General features: G+C 42.9%; 1 protein-coding gene across 9 annotated transcripts in view; it reads right to left on the bottom strand.

Annotated features, from left to right (window-relative positions):
• Positions 1–23278, bottom strand: part of PABPC1L (poly(A) binding protein cytoplasmic 1 like) — a 70308-nt gene that overhangs the window by 26223 nt on the left and 20807 nt on the right. For all 9 annotated transcript variants that reach the window (XM_068263726.1, XM_068263727.1, XM_068263721.1 and 6 more), the window contains 5 exons: positions 21439–21554; positions 19965–20104; positions 10028–10122; positions 6900–7037; positions 5529–5624 (listed from right to left, as the gene is read on the bottom strand). In XM_068263726.1, the coding sequence (XP_068119827.1) occupies positions 5529–5624; positions 6900–7037; positions 10028–10122; positions 19965–20104; positions 21439–21554 (585 nt within the window). The remainder of the gene's footprint in view (positions 1–5528; positions 5625–6899; positions 7038–10027; positions 10123–19964; positions 20105–21438; positions 21555–23278) is intronic.

Genomic DNA, 23278 nt, shown 5'->3' with positions numbered 1-23278 from the left:
CTCCGAGTGATGGCAGAGGTTTTTTTTAAATCCATGAAAAGTTAGATCTACCAAGGTAGACAAAGTCCTACATCAACCCATTACCCCCTACTATAAATAATTTAGAGTAGGGACCGATACACCCCACTGCACTAGCCATCTGTGCTTAAAACTTAGAAGTGAATTGAAAATCGTTCGGAAATCAGATTGGACATGTTGGAAATAATCGATCTGACAGTAAATTGGTCAGAAAATTGCATCTTGTGTACCTAGCCTTAGGCCACATACACACATCAGACCATAGTCTTTTGAAAATGAAATATCACAGACCTATCTTACCACCCTTCATGTAGTATGAGAGCCATACCTACACAGTCTTTTCTATGGAGCTGAACTCCCCATCAGAAAAAAATCTTTGCAAGATGCTGCACACAAAGATGCTGTACAGACACAAAAGATCAGTATCTGCAAAAGATTTGTTCCTGTCAAAGATCCGTTCCTGCAAATTGCATTCATAGTCTATGAGATCTGCAGATCATCATACACACCTTGTTTAACTGACATTCATCTGCAGATCATACAATCATCTGCAGATCTGAAAATCCATCCTGGTGGATCTGATCTGCAGATGAATGTCTGTTAAGCAAGGTGTGTATCATGATCTGCAGATATCATAGACTATGAATGCATTTTGCAGGAACGGATCTTTTGCAGGAACAGATCTTTTGCAGATACTGATCTTTTGAATGTCTACAGCATATTTGTGTGCAGCATCCTGCAAAGATTTCTGTCTGATGGGGAGTTCAGCTCCATAGAATAGACTGTGTAGGTATGGCTCTCATACTACATGGAAGGGGGTAAAATTGGTCTGTGATCTTTCATTTTCCAAAGACTATGGTCTGATGTGTGTATGAGCCTTTAGACTGATTGGAGAGGTGTAGGGATTGCAGTGCAATTTATATAGAGGAGATTATGGCTATCAGCAATATGAAGGGACCTGTCAGCATTTACACTGCCAGAGAGGTGAGGATATCCTGTTCTCACCAATAATTGTTTTGGTCCCAACACTTGCTTCTAGTCCAATGCTTCAGCTACAAAACCTTCTTTTGACACATTTAGGCAATCTACTTACCAAGCTGTAAAATCCAGGGCTATATAGTGGCTATATAGCGCACAAGCTTGCCTTGGTGATTCCGTATTGATCACTTTGGTACCAGAGCGGTCAGTGAGCAGCATTGTGGGCAAAAACATTGTTAATAACTAGTCCCTCTCCATGCCCAATGGTTAGCAAAAATGATACACATTGATTGAATAAACACACATCATCTGAAAATGCAAAGTAATAAAAGCATTTCTTCTCAGAAAGATTTAAAAACAAAGGCGTACCATCTAGTCTGACTAGACCAGTGATAGGCAAACTTGGCTCTCCAGCTATTAAGGAACTACAAGTCTTACAATGCATTTGCCTTTATGAATCATGACTGTGGAAGTCAGACTCCTGCAATGCATTGTGGGACTTGTAGTTCCTGGAGAGCTAAGTTTGCCCATGAGTGGACTAGGCCATATCGTTATCATAGATCTGGCTAGGATTATCACGCTCGCTCAATCTGGCCGGCCAGAGCCCGCATACTACCACACCATCGATCCAGACATACACTATTGCCATGCTTACAGCAGCTGTATCCCTCTTAAGGTGGCCATACACTGTACAATTTTTTCATCCAATCTTACCAATTCTATGTAGTAGAGGGGAACTGCCTAAATTATCCTTTCAGTATAGTCACTTAATTTACCCTTATACTACATAGAAATGGTAAGATTGTATGAAAAAATTGTACCATGTATGGGCACCATAAGAGGAATAACGGTCCATCTTTTGTGACCGATGCATTTATAGAAGTGTCTTCAATATCTAGGTGCAATACAAGGCCAATTCGCTGTTATTGGGCGATTCCAACAACTAAGCTGTCTGCTCACCAAAGTACCACAGTCAAGTGGAAAGTGTATGTCAAATGCCAGTAGAGAGCCTCTATCCAGTATATTGCTATTGCTGACAATAGTGGAAGTGGAATAAACTTACACTTACGAGAGTAGCATCAATAGCAGTCCACTCCGCTGGTAACCCTCAGATAGGTGTCAGCAGCTGGAGGCCACTTGTAATCCACTGTCCATTCAGTCACTCAAAAAGAGCGCTGTTAAACGGACTGGGACATCAGACTCCCGTACACGGCTTGCATGGATGGTAACTCCTCCCTCCTAAGCATTTCCCTTCTTGATCAGGGCGGGGCATCAAGGAAGTACACGCTACAACAGGCAGAGGCTGACACTTTGTATTGCCTCTTTTCATAACATCACCCATAGTATTCAGTGTACGGCCACTGCCAGTATAGCAAGTTAATACAGTGTGTCCTTAGTAACAGGGGATTCTCTTTAAAGAGTAACTGTTAGGCTGCAAAAGCTCATTTAAACCTCTATTCTCCTGTGTTAAACAGTTTAGAAGGAAGCCAAAAAGGCAATACTGAAGTTAAAAATCTCGCTTACTTTTGATGTGTGCTGAACAGCAAGGCTGTTATTCCCAAGCTCTTAAAAGTAGGAGAGGCCGCATAAAATACTGCAAAGCATTCTGGGGCTGCTTCTTCCCACCTTGGGTCCTCCCCTCGGCTGCTAGTGAGAAGTTACAGGCTCAAGTTACAGCAGCTTGTAACTCAGCCCAGCTCACAGCACTGAAAAATCACGGCATATGTTCCGTTAGAGTATACTGCATGAGTCCGCTATTGTTCCTAGCCACATGGCTAATTAATATTCACTGCAAAGTAGTGTTGACCATTACGATCTTTTTTGTGAGTGGAATCATCAGGAAGCAGGGAGGACATGACGACACAATTGGCTTCATAGGAGACAGACAAACATGGAACCTGCCATGAGCTGTCAGGAGCATCATTCTCTGCAAATACTATATAAAAATTCTGTGAAATCCAAAACGTGGACAGTGAAATGCATATGTAAAGTAAGTACAGCCAATATTTAGCTACTGATATGTGTTTTTTGTTCTCTGAGACCTTATACCTAACAGCTCCTCTTTAAAGCATAACTATCAAAGAAACATTTTTTTCTGTAAACCCCACATACCTATAGAGCTTTTAGCCAGCAGAGAATGCTTTTCAGAGGTCTCTAAGCACAGAATGTGTGAAAAAAAGATTTACCAGCTGTTTTATTACAATTGTGTCTGCATCAGGGGAGGCTGTAACTGTAAACTGGCTGTAAGCTGATGATTATTTACACAAATTTGAAGCTAAACTTCTGCTTTCTATCATTCTAAACAGATTCCAGTCACAGTATTAGAGCCAGTGAAGATTGTTTATGTATACTGGATGTGCTGGGCCCAGTCCTCCATAATAATGCCCACAGTGAGAACTGTTGTCTGTAAATGTAATTTTCTTCATATAAAATATGAAAAAGCGCCTTTGTATTGCTATTTGCTAGTATTTACTGGAAATATATGTGTCATTTAGAATTTTAGTTCTCTTTGATAGCTCAGAAAGTTCAGTTTAGATAACTTTGATGCTCAAAATTCCTGCTAGGGCTTACTTTCAAGGGATGCCAATTTCAGGAAGCAGGGTACTCACTTCTGAATAGCATATCTAGTAAATAGGTGCTCTTTTAGCTGTAATTAGTGGTCTTGGACCCACAACACTTAATTGCTGGGCTTGCTTGCAGGATCTCCAAGTGTTTCTGCAGAAGCCTTCTTAGGTCTTCCCAGTGAGTCACATATGGAGTTATAATCCTCAAATACAAATTTTGTTGTGCTTTCTCTTTTGGTCTTGGACCCAACAGTTCGGTTCTCGCATTGTCTCATGCTTTTTTTGACAGCTGCTTGCAGTGTCCTATGAGGATACCCCCGATCTCTGAATCTGGCATGCAATCTTTCGATTCCACTCTGAATTGGTCATCTGTTGAGCCGTTTTTTGTGCAGCGGCAAAAACTGACTGTATGGAATTGATCTTCTAAGAACAGGGAGAGATTGCTAATGGCACAGAATAGCCTTTTTCCAGTGGTCGGTTTTCGATACGTGGAGGTCATAATTTGCCCCTCACTTAGATATAATTTGAGATCCAGAAAGGATAACGGATTTACTGCTCATGTACGTCAGACATATATTAAATCATCTTTCTGCGCAGTTGGGGACAGTAACAATTTGGGTGCGTTATACCATTATTGCTAACCAATTTTTGCATTGATTTTACAGTTGCACCAATTTGGATTGCCTAAATTTGTGCTACGATTTTGAATTTATGGTAGTGATCAGCTGGCCAGAGAAAAAAAATCTTTATATTAGTCACAAAAAAAAAACACTATAGATTTGCAGATCGTAGTATGGATACAAAGGCGCCAGAAGGATAAAAGTCTAAAATGTTTAAAAATGAGAAGGCAGTGGAGGACTTGCCTCCTCCGAGCAGACAAGAAAATGCCGATCAATCCACCACTACCTCCTCAATTTTAAACATTTTTGGCTCTTATCCTTCGGGCGCCTCTGTATCCATACTATGTTGTACAAGTCCACCACCTTTTTCTTGATCTACGGAGAGAGCGACTTCTTAAACCTGAGTGGGGACAGGTCTAATCTCCCCACCTGTATCTACAGTGGTTGCCTACGAGGTAACCCTGGCTTGTGAGTATACTGCACATATTCTTTCCACGCACCTTCATTTACCAGTGCATACCACACTATACTGGGGGGTGTGTGTGGGTGTGTGTGTGTGTGTGTGTGTGTGTGTGTGTGTGTATTTCTGGCGTCCATGCTTGTGACCATATTTTAAAGGCACTTGTATTGACCTGAAGAAGAAGCGTGCTGAGACCCGTGAAACGCATTGTCCTTTTAATCGTGCTAAATAAATTAATATTTTTACATTAACTCTGTGGTTTGGGTTCTTCTATATAGGGTGGTAAAGACACTTCCCTACCCCTTATTTTTTGTTTCATCACATTACCTATCTTGCTGCAGGCTGCATGCTTAAAGGGACACTGTAGGGGGGTCCGGGGAAAATGAGTTGAACTTACCCGAGGCTTCTAATGGTTCCCCGCAGACATCCTGTGCCCGCGCAGCCACTCACCGATGCTCCGGCCCCGCCTCCGGTTCACTTCTGGAATTTCAGACTTTAAAGTCTGAAAACCACTGCGCCTGCTTTGCCGTGTCCTCGATCCCGCTGATATCACCAGGAGCATACTGCGCAGGCCCAGTATGGTCTGTGTCTGCACAGTACGCTCCTGGTGACATCAGCGGGATTGAGGACATGGCAACGCAGGCGCAATGGTTTTCCGACTTTAAAGTCTGAAATTCCAGAAGTGAACCGGAGGCGGGGCTGGAGCATCGGTGAGTGGCTGCCTGGGCACAGGATGTCTGTGGGGGACCGTTAGAAGCCCGGGTAAGTTCAACTAATTTTCCCCCGACCCCCCCTACAGTATCCCTTTAAAGGCTCCGTTTTATTTGAAATTCAGAATCCAAATTGCAGAGCCCATCCCTAGTGAAGAGTATTTCAGTGTCAAATTACCTTGGCACTGGTAATGGTACCATATGGAGAAAACTCTTTCCTCAGCCTGTCATCATCAACGCCATCATCCAGATTCTTAACATACAGGTTCACTCCCTGCAATAAAAGGGACGTACAGGTGTACTGTTAAATTACAAGCACAAAATAGACAATTAAAACATTACATGGCTTTAGAAATGAGAAAAGTATAAGTTTGAACGTTTAAAGGAATCAAACTAGCTAACGGCTTACAAAAAAAAATCTATATGCTGTGTAATGAATATGGTGAGAATATGGTGCCCAGGTTTCATAACTTCCTTTTGTAATCAGAAACTGTTTTGTAAACACCAATCTGCATAAACACTCAACCACTTTATTTGCCGGTTCCTCATTCAAATTTCTGGGTGGATAAAATCTTTAAGGCTTCTTGCACACCAAGACGTTGCATTAGGTGGCACGTTAAGGTCGCATAACGTGCACCTAACACAACGTATGGTGCTGCAAGAGCCGACGGTAGAGTGAGCCGCGTTAGGCGGCTCGAGTCCTATAATGTCTCCCAGAGTGGCGCTGATTGGCCAGCGGGACCACGTGATGCGGAGCGAGACACTCCGCATCACGTGGTCCCGCCGGCCAATCAGCGCCCGCCAGTGCAGTGAATATTAAGTAGCCATGTGCGCGGGCGCGGCTACTGAAGCTGGCTCTCCCCGCCTCCTCTCCGCCCCCCACTGCGCATGTGCAAACAGTCTAACGCGGCTATAGCCGCTCCAACGCCGTAGCATGCTGCACTTTGCACAGGACGTGCAGCGTTACATGTAACGCAACGTGGGCTGTGTGAACAGCCCACTTGTGTTACATTGCTGTGCGTTGGGGGAGCGTTACAGGCGCACTAACGTGCGCCTGTAACGTCTTGGTGTGTAAGCAGCCTAAAGGACCACTATCGCGAAAAAAGTAGGCAGTTAAAAAAACGTGACAGATGACAGGTTTTGGGCCAGTCCATCTCAGGGCTTTCTTTGTTTTCAACAGCATTTCCTGAACAACAGTTGCAAAATCTAACTGACATAATAGTGTGCAAGTGATTAGGGAGGCCGGCTGGTATCTTGCTATTTTGGCAGTTAAACTGCTGTTCAGAAAATGCTGTTGAAAACAAAAAAAGCCCTGAGAATCCCCCTTAAAAAGATGGACTGGCCCAAAACCTGTCATCTGTCACATTTTTTAACTGCCTACTTTTTTCGTGATAGTGGTCCTTTAACATCGCACTGCTCAACTAAAGTAAAGTGTGTTGCTAAGAAACACATAAATAGACTAAAACTGCTGTTAAAAAGTGTTCAGCAGTTAATTTAACAGACATAGAAGCAAAATAAAAAAAGAACACACTGTCCTTCCACCTCTTACCTGATATCTGCTCATTCTCTCCTGTTTGATCTGTTCAAACCTGCGCTTCAGTTCAGTCTGTCGTTCAATCCTTTTCTGAGCTCTTCCTACATAAAGCATTCTCCCATTTAACTCTTTCCCATTCATTTCAGCTACTGCCTGTCAGAGCAAAGATAACTACGTCAGTGGATGCAGTACAGATACACGCAACTGCATATTTAAAGCGTAACCAAGGCAAAAAAAAAAAAAAAACGAACAAGAAGGAAGCCTCTGGTTACAAAGAAAAAAAAAAAAAAAAAGAGAAAAAAAAAAAAGAACAAAACGAGCATATTTATGGAGCCCCCTATATTAGGGTATCTAGGGAGATTCCTAGTGATCCTACAGAGGCTTCCCACATCCCCCTGGCCCCACCATTGCCACTCGTGGGCCCCTGGAACATATCTGATAAGAGCTTGTCAGACATCTGGCCACGCCCATCTTTTTGCGTGAATGCAGCTGTACTGCTATCTAGAAAGTGCCAGTTATTCTAGACTTGATGTGGAGGGTGGCATCATCCAGCCATATGTAATCTTGAGCACACTATTACATCGCTATTGGCCCAACCATTGTGTGTGTGCAAGATATGCCTGATACTTTATAAACATGTACAGGCGCAACAAAATGTCTAAAATACCAAGCAAGCAATAAAGGTCCATAGTCGGTTGTGCTTACCCCTGAATATCAGAGCGTTAAATGTAGCAAACATCCTGCGACTCCACTAGTTCATGCAACAGTAACAGAACCAAATTCTTCATGTGCAACTATCACTAGAGATTTAATTGTGCCTCAGAATACCACATCTTTAAATTCACAAAGCTTTCAAAATTACCTTTGTTGGTAAAAATCCTCTTTTTCTGCAGCTACACGTTTACGTGATATGCTGCTCCACAAGTGGTCAAAGGTAAAGGTCATCAGCAGAGATCCTAATGTCACTGCTGTCAGTCAGGTGTGGGATATCATGGCACTAGTTCCGTCCGTAAACTCAAGGCCAGTAACATACACAATCTTCAGTGGAAGGAGGTACTACATTACAAGGTAAGGACAGGAAGGTGAGACTGGTGCTGTGTCTCAGCCAAACAGAAATTGGCTCCAGCTTTTTCCAGAATGTTAGCTAAGATAAAAACCTGAGAATCCTATAAGACAAGATGGACTAGTCCAAAATCAAATTTTAACTACTTTGTTTAAGTGCCAGTGACGCATGAAAAAAGCAATTTCATGGTGTATTTTATTCAGCAACAAATGTTTTTTTCTTAAAGCGTTTTTTTTCGGCCCATAAGATGCCCCAGACCATAAGATGCACCTAGGTTTAGAGGACAAAAACCAGGGAAAAAAATATTAAGCCTGGATGCAGGGATGCTGTGCAACCTACACCGATCCTCACTGCCCTCCAGCTAAAGTAACTCCCACCACCCCTCAAGTTACACTATTCCCCACTGCCTCCCGGCTACTGTAACAAACCACCTACATTAATCTGGAGAAGCTACACTGACATGCTGGGATGTCAGTACGGGGAGAGCAATCTACATATTAAGACACAGATTGGAAGTGACCCCCAGTACCTCTATCTCGCCTTAGGGGTGTGCGGAAGTGCTCAAGAGGTGCAGCACTTGTGGAAGGTCTTGGAGGGTTAGGTGGTGCAGTCACGCTGTGGGGTAAGTACAGGAAGCGGCTGATCCAGAGTACAAGAAGCCGCCGATGCTCTCCTCATCCTCCAGCCATGCACGGCTCCCTAACAAACTCCCTCCCAGCCAGGCTCTCTCACAGCTTGTAGCGGACATCTTCTGTTTGTGTGATCTTACAGAACATACGTGCTGTGCAGAATGCTGGCCGGTGCGGCTGGTGAAGATGTGGATGATCTGGGGGTTCTGGAAGCCTCATCTCTCCTCACCCACCAGCCAAGCTGAGCTCCCCAACTGATTCCCTCCGTCATCGTTCCAGCTTGTTGCAGACATCCTCTCCATGCATGACCTTTCTGCACACACTCGGTCATGCTACTTGCATAAATCTTCTGATCAGGTGATCGATTTGCTGGAGACTTAGTGGGGGGAGTGGCCGCCAGGGTGATAGTGATGTAAGCTCACCTGGCACTGGTCTGAATTTTTATTATTTGGACTATAAGACGCAATTGACCCCCTCTTTTATTGTGGGGAAAAAAGGTGCATCTTGTGGTTCGAAAAATATGGTATATGTATTGTTAATATTATACATTTATGAAAGCGGTCTTTTAAAGATAAAGGGCACCGTGCTATGCATTTCCTCCATCGCAGCCACATGCAAGCACCAATGAGCCAAGACAGTTTATTCACGTGAAATCTGTGAGGGGGGGGGGGGGGGGGGGAATAGAGCAAATAAGAGGTTTATTAATTTTATTGAGAGTAAATCTATCTCTTTTTAGGAAAGGAACTGAAGTTATTTGTGGAGCAGCCTTGGTAGGGAAGGGAATCTCCTGAGGCTGCTCCTGGTGACACAGGCACCTTGTCGTGCGGGGCACGCGCAGAAGCCGCCGAACCATCGCAGGTCAGAGATCCTTCAGAGGCTGCTAGCTGGACCCAGGAGAAGATCGGAGCTGCGGTGAGGTACAGAAATGACTTCTAGGGGCTGGAAGAAGCCCCAGATGAGCAACGTTACCTTTATTTTTTCACCTCAGAAATCCTTTAAGTCAATGCTTTTTAGGCAATTTCTTCTCTGAATTTCTATACAGCTGTTTTAAAGGGAACCCGAGGTGAGAGTAACATGGAGGCTGCCATATTTATTTCTTTTTAAACAATACCAGTTGCCCGGCAGTCCTCCTGATCCTGTGTCTGTAATACGTTTAGCCATAGTACTCTGACTCAGGTTTTACTGGAATAGCCATATGCTTGTTCCAGGGTTTTGACACTACTTATGCCAGATGGTCAACAGGGCTGCCAAGCAACTGGCATTGTTTACAAGGAAATAACCTCACCTCTCACCTCAGGTTCCCTTTAAGAAGAAGAAAGTAAACGTGTTCCTGTGGTCATTTGAGGTACTCTTTTAGGAAATGTTTTGATAATAGTTGTTTAGAATATCATCTAGTTTTTCTAGCAAATTTGTACCAACTTACAGGCCCATAACAAAGATATTTAACTTACCATTTGTGCCTCTTCATGTTTTCTATAGTTCACAAAGCCAAAGCCACGAGACCGCCCACTACCGTCTACCATTACTTTCACGCTTTGTGTGTTCCCTACAAAAAATGTACACAACATGCCAAGGTGATCTATGTTACCATCATACAGCATTTACCTTGAATGTGTTACATGCTTTTTTGGCCTCTGGCCATCATACGTTGATTAGATAAGACATTACATTCAACTGATGGGTCTCAAGTTCAAATCCCAGCCAGGGCACAGAGTTTTCTCCCCGTGTCTTCAAGGGTTTCCCCCAGACACCACGGTTTCCTCACACATCCCCAAAACAAAGAAGTTAATTGGCTTCCCCCTCAAAAAATTAACTCTAGACTATGATGGACATATGACTATATTAAGGATTAGATTGTGAGCTCCTCTGAGGTACAGTTAGTGACATGACTACATATACTCTAAAGCGCTGCGGAAGAAGTCAAATCTAATGAAAATGTATAGAAAACAAAATGCACTCTTAATTGTTGGCCAGATGTTTTAGTAATTGAACATAGATCAGGAAGTACCGTTCCATATCACACTGAGGAGCTGGAAAGTAGGAGGGGGCTGGTGAGAGGCAGTGGTACACGATAATCAATTAATGTATTGCTTGGGCAGTACAAGGCTAGCAGTATCACTATCCGTATTAAATCATCTACTAAAATCTGATCTAATATCAAGTGGAACATGGTGGTAAATAATTAGTATCAAGTAGATAATGACCATTTACAACATCTAATAGTGTATGCTGGCCTAAAGCATTTGGTAGTGTAATTAACCTATTAAATCTAATCTCAAATGATCACTTAAAGGGACACTGTAGTAAGAGGCATATGGAGGCTGCCATATTTATTACCTTTTAACCACTTATCGCTCCGGCGACAGTATATTTGTCTTAACTTTTAACCTCTGATTAAGGCTATTAAATTACTGTGAAGGATATTTGCGGATGGCTAGGGATAGGCATCAGTTGGTGGGTCAGTTAGGGTAATGCATTTTGCGGTCTGGGGATCGGTTAGGATTAGGCGTCGGTAGAGGGAAGGCTCGTGTGAGAGTAGGTTAGGCATGAAAATTCGGGAATTATGAGGCGGGGAGGGGGATCGCTAATGGTAATGCTTCAGTAGGAGGGCTTGTGTGAGAACAAGGTTTGGTAAAGTACTGATATTGCATTAGCAGCTTTCTCAAGCACTCTAATTACCGTTGTGCCTTTTTTGAATAGGGTCATCTCAGCTTAAGGCCAGTTCAGAGGGGCATCTGAACCGGCCACCCGGCATCTTGCTCAGACGCTATTCCGCAAGCGTGCAGAAAAGCATTTGGCTGTCGCTTCCAGGGTAGTCTCAAATGATAGGGTCAGTATAGAGAAAAGAAAAGAAGAAAAAAAAAAAGAAAAAAAAAAAAAAACCCGCAGGGGTACCAGGAGCCCTTATGGTGTATTATCTTCAGATAAAGGAATAAAATTAAATATACTCACAAGTGTAGGTTGCTTTAAAGAGGAACTCCAGTGAAAATAATTTAATATAAAAAGGTGCTTAATTTTTACAATAATTATGTATACATGATTTAGTCAGAGTTTGCTCATTGTAAAATCTTTCCTCTCCCAGATTCACATTCTGACATGTATTACATGGTGACATTGTTACTGTGGGCAGATTATGTAGCTGTTCTGGCTTTAACAGACAGCTGTAAACAGCCATTTCCTGTGTGTGTCATTGTTACATTGTGGCAGTTTGCCCAGAGTACCGTACGGTACCAGAGCCTCTTGTGGGAGGGGTTTCAGCACAAAATCAGTCATACAGCGCCCCCTGATGGTCTGTTTGTGAAAATCATTATATTTTTCATGTAAAAGTGGGTATCAGCTACTGATTGGGATAAAGTTCAATTCTTGGTCGGAGTTTCTCTTTAAGGCAACCACTTGTACAGGCGTGTAGGGAAGTCCCGTCCCCACTCGGTCTTTGTACCAGTTGGTCGCTGCTCCTTAGAAAAAAGGCTTCACTTCTCGATAGTTGTGAAGAAACCCACGGGTGGGGTGATACAAGATCGTTTTTCGAAGGGGGTAGGAGGCGCCCGTATAGTATATTCAGTGTTCCCTTTATACAAAGAGACTCCACTTGATGAATGGTTAAAAGGGTTTATTTTGCACGATAGACAACGCGTTTCGCGGTCCAAGCCGCTTCCTCAGGTCAATTACAGGTGCTTATAAAACAAAATAAATGAAATCAATAACAATAAAAGCGCTCAGAGTTATAAAACAGATGCAGACATATGGTAATATCGATGTTCTTAAAATAATAATAAAATAGGTTACAACAGCAAACCATTGAAATCCATGGAATTCAGCACTATGTCGTAGTGGTATGTATATAAAAAAGAACAAAAACAAGCAATGATAGTAGCGAGATAGAGATTAATTGATATTAGCTAAAATGCATCTGATGGTATAGTGGATAGTAGGTGGAGGGGGTGTATATGTGGGAGTGGGAGAGTATAAGCTAAAAGCTATATATAGAACAAAAGGGGGGTGGGGTACATCCATATGCCTATTAAATAATATGGGGGAATCCTTTCCCAGGGTTACTGGGTGGGTAGAGTGGGTGTGGTCGAGCATGGCTCCTAGCTACGCAAATTTGACAATGGGCCTCTTGGAACTTCTACTAATAGAGCAAAGAAACCCCTTTACATCTAACATTATATACTATCGAAGATATATAGATGATTTGATCCTTATTTGGAGAGGCGACACAACATCAATAGATAACTTTGTCAATTATCTAAATAATAATGATTGGGGAATATCCTTCACCTCAAACTACGATGAGAAAAAGATCGCATATTTAGATGTAACCCTATACACAGAAAACGGCAAAATAAAATCCATGAACTACTTCAAATCTGTGGACTCCAACGCATATATCAATTATAAGAGCAACCACCATAAACCATGGAAAAACAATATTCCGTTTGGCCAGTTCCTAAGGATTCGCAAGAATTGTACAGACATAAAATCATTTGACACACAAGCAAAAATACTCACAAACAAATACAAAGAGAAAAACTTTCCCACAAGACTCATCACAGCCGCCAGAAAAAGAGCAAGAAACACAGAGAGATCAACACTTCTAGTGGAAAAAAAACCCCACAGATTCAAAAAAGATTTGTTTAATTTTTTTTTTGCTAGACGCAGTTAGCACTTTGCTAGCTGCGCCAGCACACTGATCGCCGCCGCCCCGCGCACGATCGCCGCTATCCGTCGCGCCGCACGCCCCCCCCCCCCCCACAGACCCCGTGGGCTGCCTGGCCAATCAGTGCCAGGCAGCGCCGAGGGGTGGCCTGGGACTCCCAATGACGTCCCGACGTCAGTGACGTCGGTGACGCCATGGCGACGGGGGAAGCCCTCCAGGAAATCCCGTTCTTTGAACGGGATTTCCTGATCGGAGATCGCCGAAGGCGATTGAAGAGGGCGGGGGGCCCTGGGCTCGCTACATGATATAGGAAAACTTTTTTTTAAAAACTGCTGCGCTCCCTCCTGGCGGATTTTTTTATACCGCCAGGAGGGTTAAAGGACGATCCATATCTGAAGAAGGAAATAAAGGAGGAACCACACTGCATTTTTAGAAGGGCCAAAACCCTGAAAAATGAATTGGCCCCAAGCAAACTGAAAATACCAAATTAAAAACGACCCCCAAACAACAAGATGATCCAGGAGTCCAAAAATGTAAACAAAAGATGTGCCTTTGCTGTCAGATACACAACCACCAAAAGACGTTTGAGTCCACGGTTACAGGTGATATCTATAACATCACACATAGGATGGACTGCTCATCAGACTACATCATCTACCTACTTACATGCGGATGCGGCCTGCAATATATAGGGCGAACCACACAACAACTGAAAACAAGATGGGGACAACATCGGCGAAACATCAATAAGGGATTCACCAAACATGGACTATCAAGGCACTGCAAAGAAATACACAACCAAGACCACAAAGGTATAAAAGTCTGTCCAATCGAATACATACCCCCAGATATCCAGAATAGGAAAGAAAGACTCAAAGCACGAGAGATGTACTGGGTATTCAAACTCAGGACCCTACACCCAGAGGGGTTGAACATCTGCCTCGAACATAATTTATAATATAATTTCCCATACACGGCTTATCTTCCACCCTAGATGCTTATTCCACCCTAATCCTCTTTCCCCCACCCCCTCCCTCCCCGTATCCTCCACCACCCCTTTCCTTCCCTGTCCAACCCCCCCCCCCACTCCCTCCCCCACACTTCCCCCTCTCCCCCCCCCCCACCGCCCTCCCTCCCCTCCCCCACCCCCACCCTTATCTCATGTTTCCTTCCATCCACTACATCATTAACGTTATTGAAGTCCCCCAGAAATATATGGACTGCACACATACTAGGAGATGGTATTTTCCTCCCATCCCTCACCTTCTGATAAGAAGGTTTAAACAACAGCTCAGAATACTAGCTGCCTAATCATATCCACACTCTTAAAACACTCAGGATTTATGAATTAGCATTGGCATGATAAAATATCCATTACACTGTTGGATTTGATTAGTACTTTATATTAGTACTTTGTATATATATTTGAAATCTTAACCATATCTTTAATATAGAATGTGTGGTAATTGTCTTTTTCCTAATGTCTCATGCTATGTTGTGATTGCAACCTTTCCAGCTAGCTAATAAGGCATAGAGCTGACATCTTTCAAATAGCTCCTAAATTGGCCACTAGATGGCAGCAATATATTAGATCTGACCTACCCCACGTATCTTCGGCATATACACTCCCCTAGAACTAAGTGTTTCAAATGTCATCTTAGATACGTTCACCAACGCTTCTTGCCTATAATTACAATATTTATAATACACTATAACCTTTCCCTTGGTCCATCTAGCTCCTCGCTATGGCCCCCCTAACACTATAGGCTCCCTTACCCATAACCAACATGGCGGATCCTAAACCACGCGCATGCGCCCGCCCTCAGCCCAGACGTGCAGCCTCGCGTCCGGCGGCGCCGTCTGCCCGCCTTTGAATGCGAGGCTTGATACGCACAGGGCTCCATCCTGGCCGCCTCTCCAATAGACTTGAAGCTCGGACCGTAACCACGCCCCCTCCCCTACCCGATAGGCCTTCCCATCTCACACGCCCCCCGCCTAGCCACTCCACCTCCGGATCCGACGTACATTTAAACCCTCATTAGCCGAGCCTTCGGCTTGGCGCTCAGGCTATCCAGGCTCCGCCACAAGGTATGATACCTCCATATACCCACACGGGGTCCCCACTCAGGCCCTCTGCCCCCATAAGACTCTTCCATATAACGGCATAGATTCCCACATAGAGTTTCACACAGGGACCCATTTGAAGAGGATACATGGTTTGGTCCTAGGTGACCCTTCCTGCTTACCCTATACCACCCCTGGCTTCCCTACTATTTTCACCAGGACCTACCACTGGGGCGTCCACACACACGCCACAGACAGTCAAATTACAATATAGGGCCGGACCCAATTCTACCCACCCAGTAACCCTGGGAAAGGATTCCCCCATATTATTTAATAGGCATATGGATGTACCCCACCCCCCTTTTGTTGTATATATAGCTTTTAGCTTATACTCTCCCACTCCCACATATACACCCCCTCCACCTACTATCCACTATACCATCAGATGCATTTTAGCTAATATCAATTAATCTCTATCTCGCTACGATCATTGCTTGTTTGTTCTTTTTTATATACATACCACTACGACATAGTGCTGAATTCCATGGATTTCAATGGTTTGCTGTTGTAACCTATTTTATTATTATTTTAAGAACATCGATATTACCATATGTCTGCATCTATGTTTTATACACTGAATATACTATACGGGCGCCTCCTACCCCCTTCGAAAAACGATCTCAAATGATAGGTAAAATAGGGATCAAAACAGGGCATTTGGACAAAACGTTAAAGGCGCTGTCCATTCATTTATATGGGCAACGCTTAACGATGAGCGGTACAGCCGGTGGTAAATGTCTTATAAGAGTCTGTGTGGACCGGACTTAACTGACCAAAGCTGACAATGAGATGCAAATAATTTCAAGTTGATGTAGCATTATGCAAATTCTGCATGCAAATGTATGCAGCTTGAACATGAACCAATCGAATCCTGCTGAGGTAAAATTCGATTGGTCCGTTTTCAAGCTGCATAAATTTGCATGCATAATTTGCATAACCACTTTGCTACCTTCAGTGAAAGCAGCTCTCAGTACCGATTTTTGCCTTTGGGAGTTTTTCCACAGCTTATCATTCTTCTCTACTTTTTGCAAAATAGACAACCTTGGCATTGTTTTTTTTTTCAGAACGGATAGGGCTGAATTCTAATGTTAAAAACATTTAATCCCACACATAACAATAAATCCATAAAGACAACACAAAATTTTGAAAACAAGACTTTTTTTCACTTTGACAATACAAAATTTTTTTTTTTTTTTAAGGGGAGTTGAAATGTATTTTTACGTATTCCTAAAACGATTTTTCAATGTTTGAATGTAGAGACACCAAATTTGTGTATTTATTTTCAATTTGGTATTATTGTATGTCACAGGAAAAAAAAATGTATTTGGGTTTCGGAAGACTAAAAATGTAAAGAAAGTTTTTTTTAGCACCATACTTAATTTTTAGCAGGGCTAAAAGATTCAAGACCATTGTATATTCCCTAAAATGACCCCATCTAGAAAATTAGACCCTCCCAACATATTCGACAAGGCACAAAATTGGTCGCATCATCGATCGGGCATGCACTTGGCGGCACCGACTTTTATCCAATTCGATTAGAATAATCAAATCGGATGGTTGATCGGCCACCAAGTCGTCTGATGGCTTATTTTATTTCAAAAAAATTTTTTAAAGCTGGCCTGAACTCAGAACTTCCTCTCTGCTCTAAAATTATGCATCCACGTCGCAAATTTCCCGAAAACTGACGATTTTTTGAGAGCCCACCAGTCATTTCTGTGATATCGTGACCTGGGTACAGGTGCATGACCACACAAACGTCGCGCCGCAATAACGACCATCACGGTGGATTGGTAAAATTACCACGATCACTTGAAGTCTCGTTCGCTTCCGGCGTGTAGCGTCACGCGACATCGTGCACACCTTCCGGCAGAAAGAGGGGTCGCTGACGACCGCCATCAAGGGGACGTTGTAACCAGCTAAATAAAAATATTTCTTTGTTACAGCTGATACAAATCCTGCAATAAATCTGCACTGTTTCTACTTCCTGCTTTCATGGAAGCAGACATTACTAAAAGCCTGTGCTTTCAAATGAGCTTATCTGCCATCTCTGCCGTGGCAGTCAGGTGACAAAGGGGAGAGATAAAATTACAACTTGTGATTAGAGACAAATGAGGGGAAAATTAACAGGCTAAACTCTCTAAATACATACAGGGTGGAGTTCTCTATGTTTTCCTTCTGTCCTGTGCAAGAAGTTCAGCTCCACTTTTTTTATTTTTATATAATTTTAATATACATATTTTTTTAATTGTGTTTTTAGTTTGTATTTTTTACTAACTGGAAACAATCTGTTCTCTATATAGAGAACTGAAAGTTTCCAGGCTGCAGCATCCCTATGATCACATGATCAGAGTGATCATGTGACCCCCAGAGCAGATTGTCAGCTCTGCTGCTAGCTACTGGACCCGGCTACAGTACAGAGCCAGGTCCCGTAGTATACCGCCGGGAGGAGAGGCACACGGACAGATGTCCGTGCAGCATCTCCTCTATTGTCATGACTGCAGTGATCACATAATCACTGCAATTTGGTGATTGGAAGAGATGAGTGCAGAGCGGCGATTGGCCACTCTGCTACTACCCACGAGGACAGGGCTACAGTGTACTGCCGGGTCCTGTGGGATACTTGCGGCGGGGGGGAGCGGGCAGCTGCAACTTCCTAGCGCCATATAATTACGGCGTTGCAGCTGAGAACTGACTGCCGTGTGAGAGAGATAGATAGATATGGTGCTCAGTAGTTAAATGGATAATCCTGCATCAACTCGAAATTCTTTACATCTCACTGACCATCCCTACCCTAGACTACTGCCATCTGGAATGATCATTGTTGATTATTCATAATGACAGCCGTACAGGTAATTTGCAAGGCTACAAAACATTCTTTTCTATGGAGAAAAGAGGGGAAAATAAGTAAACAAGGAAGCTGCTCCTCGCTACGGGAAGAGCAAATAAAAACAATAGCGCTTGCTCATTTAACAATTTGCCATAAATCATAAGACTACATTGTGTAAACGTGGCCACTAACGGTCCAATTTCTACCGAGAAATCCTAATCTGATTGGTTGTAAATAATCTCTGTTGATGGGCACAATCGATTACAAACGATTATAAAAAATAGTCGTCCGATTGGATTTTCATCAAACCAAAATTTGGATTTTCTTGTTGGTTGTGATTGTAGGAAGCAAAGACTGGTTTGTTGATGGTGTAGTGAACGATTTTTCTTCCGATCAAACTTATCTGATCGCTGGAACGTTAGTGGCCACCATAAGAGCTGTACTGATGCCCGATTTTTCCACAACAGCCAAGAATGAGATCTGGGTCCCACTAGAAATTGCACCCCACAATCCAAAAACTCTAGCATTTGCAATCTGTTACACAAAAAAACATCGATTTGCGCAATTTTCAGAGAGTTTTGAAAAAAATGCAACTTCACTCTGCATTCCTTCAAAACACAATCAGGCCCGGGACCCACTTTTTTTTTTTAAAGCTTGTGATTTGAAAAGCTATTTCTTATGTAATGCTATGTGTGTGATTCCACCGGATGTGATTTAAAAAAAAAAAAAAAAAAAATCACCCATGGAACTACAATAGCAAGAGCTTTGCAAATGACAAGAGCTTAGAAGAGTGTTGCTAGTAGGTCCTCACTCCAAAAATGCAGCAGACAGATAGCGAATTGTAAAGTGCTATTTGCAGTATCATTAGTGCAATCACTTTCATAGGGATCCACTGTTGTAGCGCCTTGCTTTCCAGTGATTGCTGGCAGGGTCCTAGCCCGGACAGCTTTAATGACAAAAATCTAGCCCAGTGATGGCTAACCTTAGCACTCCAGCTGTGGTGGAACTACAAGTCCCATCAGGCATTGCAATGCTCTGACAGCTCTAAGCATAACTCGGAGAGGCAGAGGCACGATGGGATTTGTAGTTTTGTCACAGCTGGAGTGCCAAGGTTAGCCATCACTGATCTAGCCTATGTACGTAACTTTTAAATAAACATTTGTATGAAATAGCGCTTATGATTTCAGGTTCACTTTAAATTAGTTGGAAGCGAATGAGCATTTTTTTAAGTAAATTACATATCCCTTTTGCTACAGTATTCCTTCAAGTGCAACTAAAAAATATTTTAGGACCAATTTGCATTTGAAGTGTCTTCTTAATCACTACCATAAAGCTTTTGTAACAGCTTCAGAAAATGTAGAAAGGTGTTCTAGCATGCAGGGGCGTAACAATAGCCTCTGCAAGAGATGAAGCTGCAGGGGGGGCCCTTAAGTTAAGAAGCCTTTTTTAGGGACAGGAGGTAGGAAGCGCAGGAAGGGGGAGCAGCAGGAACAAACAGAAGCAGGGTCCAACTCCCCCCCCCCCCCACCCCCACACACCACCTCGGGCTACAATCAGTGCTTTTCCCTCCAGCAACAGTTGGGGGGGGGGGGGGGGGGCATCCAAAGTTTTGCAGGGGGGTCCAGTGATTGCTAGTTATGCCCCTGCTAGCACTGAACCAACATAAGCTGCATTTCATTAACAGGACAAAGTATGCAGAGGACTCAATCATGTGGAGATGGTGGCTTCAGTTAAGCACTGGCACAGGTATGAGATGGGGGGAGGGGTTGGTATATACCAAAAATGGAAAATATGTCCTTAAGTTTCTCATCATCGATTTCTTCACCAAAGTTCTTGATGTAGATGTTTGTGAATTCCATCGCTCTTGAGCCATATTCCAACTCCCTTTCTTTCCGTGATTTAAAATGACCGACAAATCTGTAAACAGGAAAGAAGTAAAAATGGGCTAGTTCCAAAATCCTAAACTATCACACAGAAGTAACTTAGTAAACATGACCATCAGTCATTACAGTGGGCTGTCCCTCTGTCTGATACAGATGGGGGAAGGCCCTTCCATAGTGGCTGTAGACTAACATCAAATAGTATTTTTTTTCCATTTTTAAATGTCTCCCATTTTCATTGAACCCCCACCCTTTCAGCTTCACTACTTAAAGAACTGAAAAACAAAACAAAAATGAATTTAGCCTTTCACAGGATATAACACTATTCAGGAAACAAATCTGAAGACTATCAAGAAGTTCTGGAGAAAAATGCACTGTTCAGTCTGAGAACACACTATTTTAAATTCCTTTAAAACGACAGAAAACTAAACACACAGCCTAAAGCACCCAAGAATGGCTGAGATCAAAGGGATTAGTGGCTTTCTACGCACACCGATTTGAATCATATTGAGTATCAATGGAAAGAACTGAAGCATGCTCTCTGGAAAAGGCAGCCTCCAGACCTGACGCAGCTGGAGCAGTTTGCTCAGGAAAAGTGAGCTACATGCATCCAGGAAACTACGGCCAAAGAATATGGCCTCAAGTGGAAATCAGGCAGTAGCTTGTTTTGAGAAGAGGAGAAGCAGATCTCAAAGAACCCATTCCTGGTAGCAATGTTTGGCTCTCATTGTTAGATATGCGGTTCCAGGCTTGATCTGCTTAGCGATTTGCACTTGGTGGTTCATCTTGGCTGCCAAGAGATTACTGTAAGCAATATAGATGAATTATACTTTATAGGTTATGTACCTGGACCTGTCTCCTGTATTCCTCTGCAAAGTTGGACTAAAATAGATGGAAGACTGTGAACGTATCTGACAAGCTAAAGCGTGAGCTTTCCTACAGGAGAAAAGACCATTTACTCATCAGAGCACTACTTACTTTCAGTCTCACTAGCAGACCCTAACTTGTTGGCACTGGCCTACTTGGTAAAGTAAATGATACAAGTGCAGTTTCCAGTCTTCTATTCGCTTTAAATCACCTGTTTGACATTTGTGCTTTAGGGATGCACATGCCAAATAGAGATAGAGTTTACTGCGGTATGGGTTTGCCAATGGCAAAATCCATCCCATAATGCCCAGCATGACTTCGGGCCATTGGTGTTTGCGAACCAGCCCATGCTGATGTGAATGTGAGTTTGCAAACTTCATCCCCATCGGCTGGTGGATTTCATCCCTACGTAGCAATCTTTAAGGTTGATCAGGGTTGATGATCTAAATCTAAAAACCAGATACTGTATTGAAAATAAATGATAAAACTAACAAGAGCACTTACACTTTGCGATCATTGAGTAACATGCCATTCATTGTTTGGATTGCACGAGTGGCGGCTTCCTGTGTCTCAAAGTGAACAAAGCCATACCCTTTAGATCCATTTTCATCACAAACCACCTGTTGGAACAAAGTAGATATCAAGGTGTTTCTGATCTTGAGCAAAAATTGTATTTAAAAGGACCTTCTCTTTTTTCCACATTATAAAATAAGCTTACATTTTAAAGCAGGAAATGTTAGAGGAAATGTTAGAGTATCTTGACAGCTGTTAAGTCACAACATACTTTTACAGAGTATTACACACCTGAACCTGCAGTGGGATGCGAAAGTTTGGGCAACTTTGTTAATTGTCATGATTTTCCTGTTTAAATCATTGGTTTGTTATGCTGGAAAATGTCAGTTAAATGTTTAAATGCTTCGGTTTATCAGTAAATCCAATAAACTTCATTTCACTTCTCAAATATCACGGTGTGCAACTCCTATATGATATATTTAAAGGAATACTATCAATACCCACGTGTTCTAAAATGACAATGTACAAATAATGTCTAAGTAGCTGTGTAAACATTTTCCTACTTTTCATTGTAAATATCAGAGGCAAAAGCTGTAATTTATTGAGGGTAGGATTTAGCTATATTGGGACAAATCAATTGCAGAAGGGGTGTCTGCTTCAATGCACAGCCAGAGTTGCATATCAGACTACAGAAAGCAAATATCAAACATATCAAACTCTGAAAGCAAAAACAGTATGAAAAGCTGTGACAATTAGTTACATTTCCTCTGCTCTCTTCAGACACCTCAGTCAGAAACACAAGACACAGAAGCTGCAGCTGTTGGGAGCTTTCTCTCTGTCACACACAGAGTTACACAGAGTTAAAGGGATACTGTAGGGGGGTCAGGGGAAAATGAGTTGAACTTACCCGGGGCTTCTAACGGTCCCCCGCAGACATCCTGTGTTGGCGCAGCCACTCACCGATGCTCCGGCCCCGCCTCCGGTTCACTTCTGGAATTTCTGACTTTAAAGTCAGAAAACCACTGCGCCTGCGTTGCCGTGTCCTCGATCCCGCTGATGTCATCAAGAGCGCACAGCGCAGGCCCAGTATGGTCTGTGTCTGCGCAGTACACTCCTGGTGACATCAGCGGGAGCGAGGACACGGGCGTGCGGGCGCAGTGGTTTTCTGACTTTAAAGTCAGAAATTCCAGAAGTGAACTGGAGGCGGGGCCGGAGCATTGGTGAGTGGCTGCACCAACACAGGATGTCTGCGGGGGACCATTAGAAGCCCCGGGTAAGTTCAGCTCATTTTCCTCCGACTCCCCTACAGTATCCCTTTAACTGATCAAGTGTGAGGGGGAATTTCTCCTCATGGCTCAGTCTGCCGTCAGTTTTGGTGTCAGTAAAGTTTGAAAGTATTTTGCTAACAGTAAACAAAGAGGTTGCTACTAAAATGTATACACCAGTACTTAGCAGCACTTCCCAAACAATTCCTGTGTCAATTGAAAAAAATATGTGAATCGATAGTATTCCTTTAACTGACATTTTTTATCATAACAATTTATTTAGAAAAATCATGACAATTAACAATGTTGCCCAAACGTTTGCATCCCACTGTACGTACAAACGTTAAAGATCATTGTACAGACACCCTATATGGCAATCTGTGGGGTCAGATAAGAGGATAGCCAGTGGCGTAGCAATAGGTGTTGCAGAGGTAGCAACCGCATCGGGCCCTCCCTCAAGCACAATATAAGTGCTTTATTGGATCTGTGCTAGTAAGAATCACTTCTATAGATGCTCTAAATAGTAGTAATCATTAACTGTTTCCCATCCCCTGCTTGCACCTCTG

Source organism: Hyperolius riggenbachi, chromosome 12, assembly GCF_040937935.1.
Source record: "Hyperolius riggenbachi isolate aHypRig1 chromosome 12, aHypRig1.pri, whole genome shotgun sequence".
NCBI lineage: Eukaryota > Metazoa > Chordata > Amphibia > Anura > Hyperoliidae > Hyperolius > Hyperolius riggenbachi.
The sequence above is the reverse complement of the archived record's forward strand: the minus strand, read 5'-3'. Positions and strand labels throughout refer to the sequence as shown.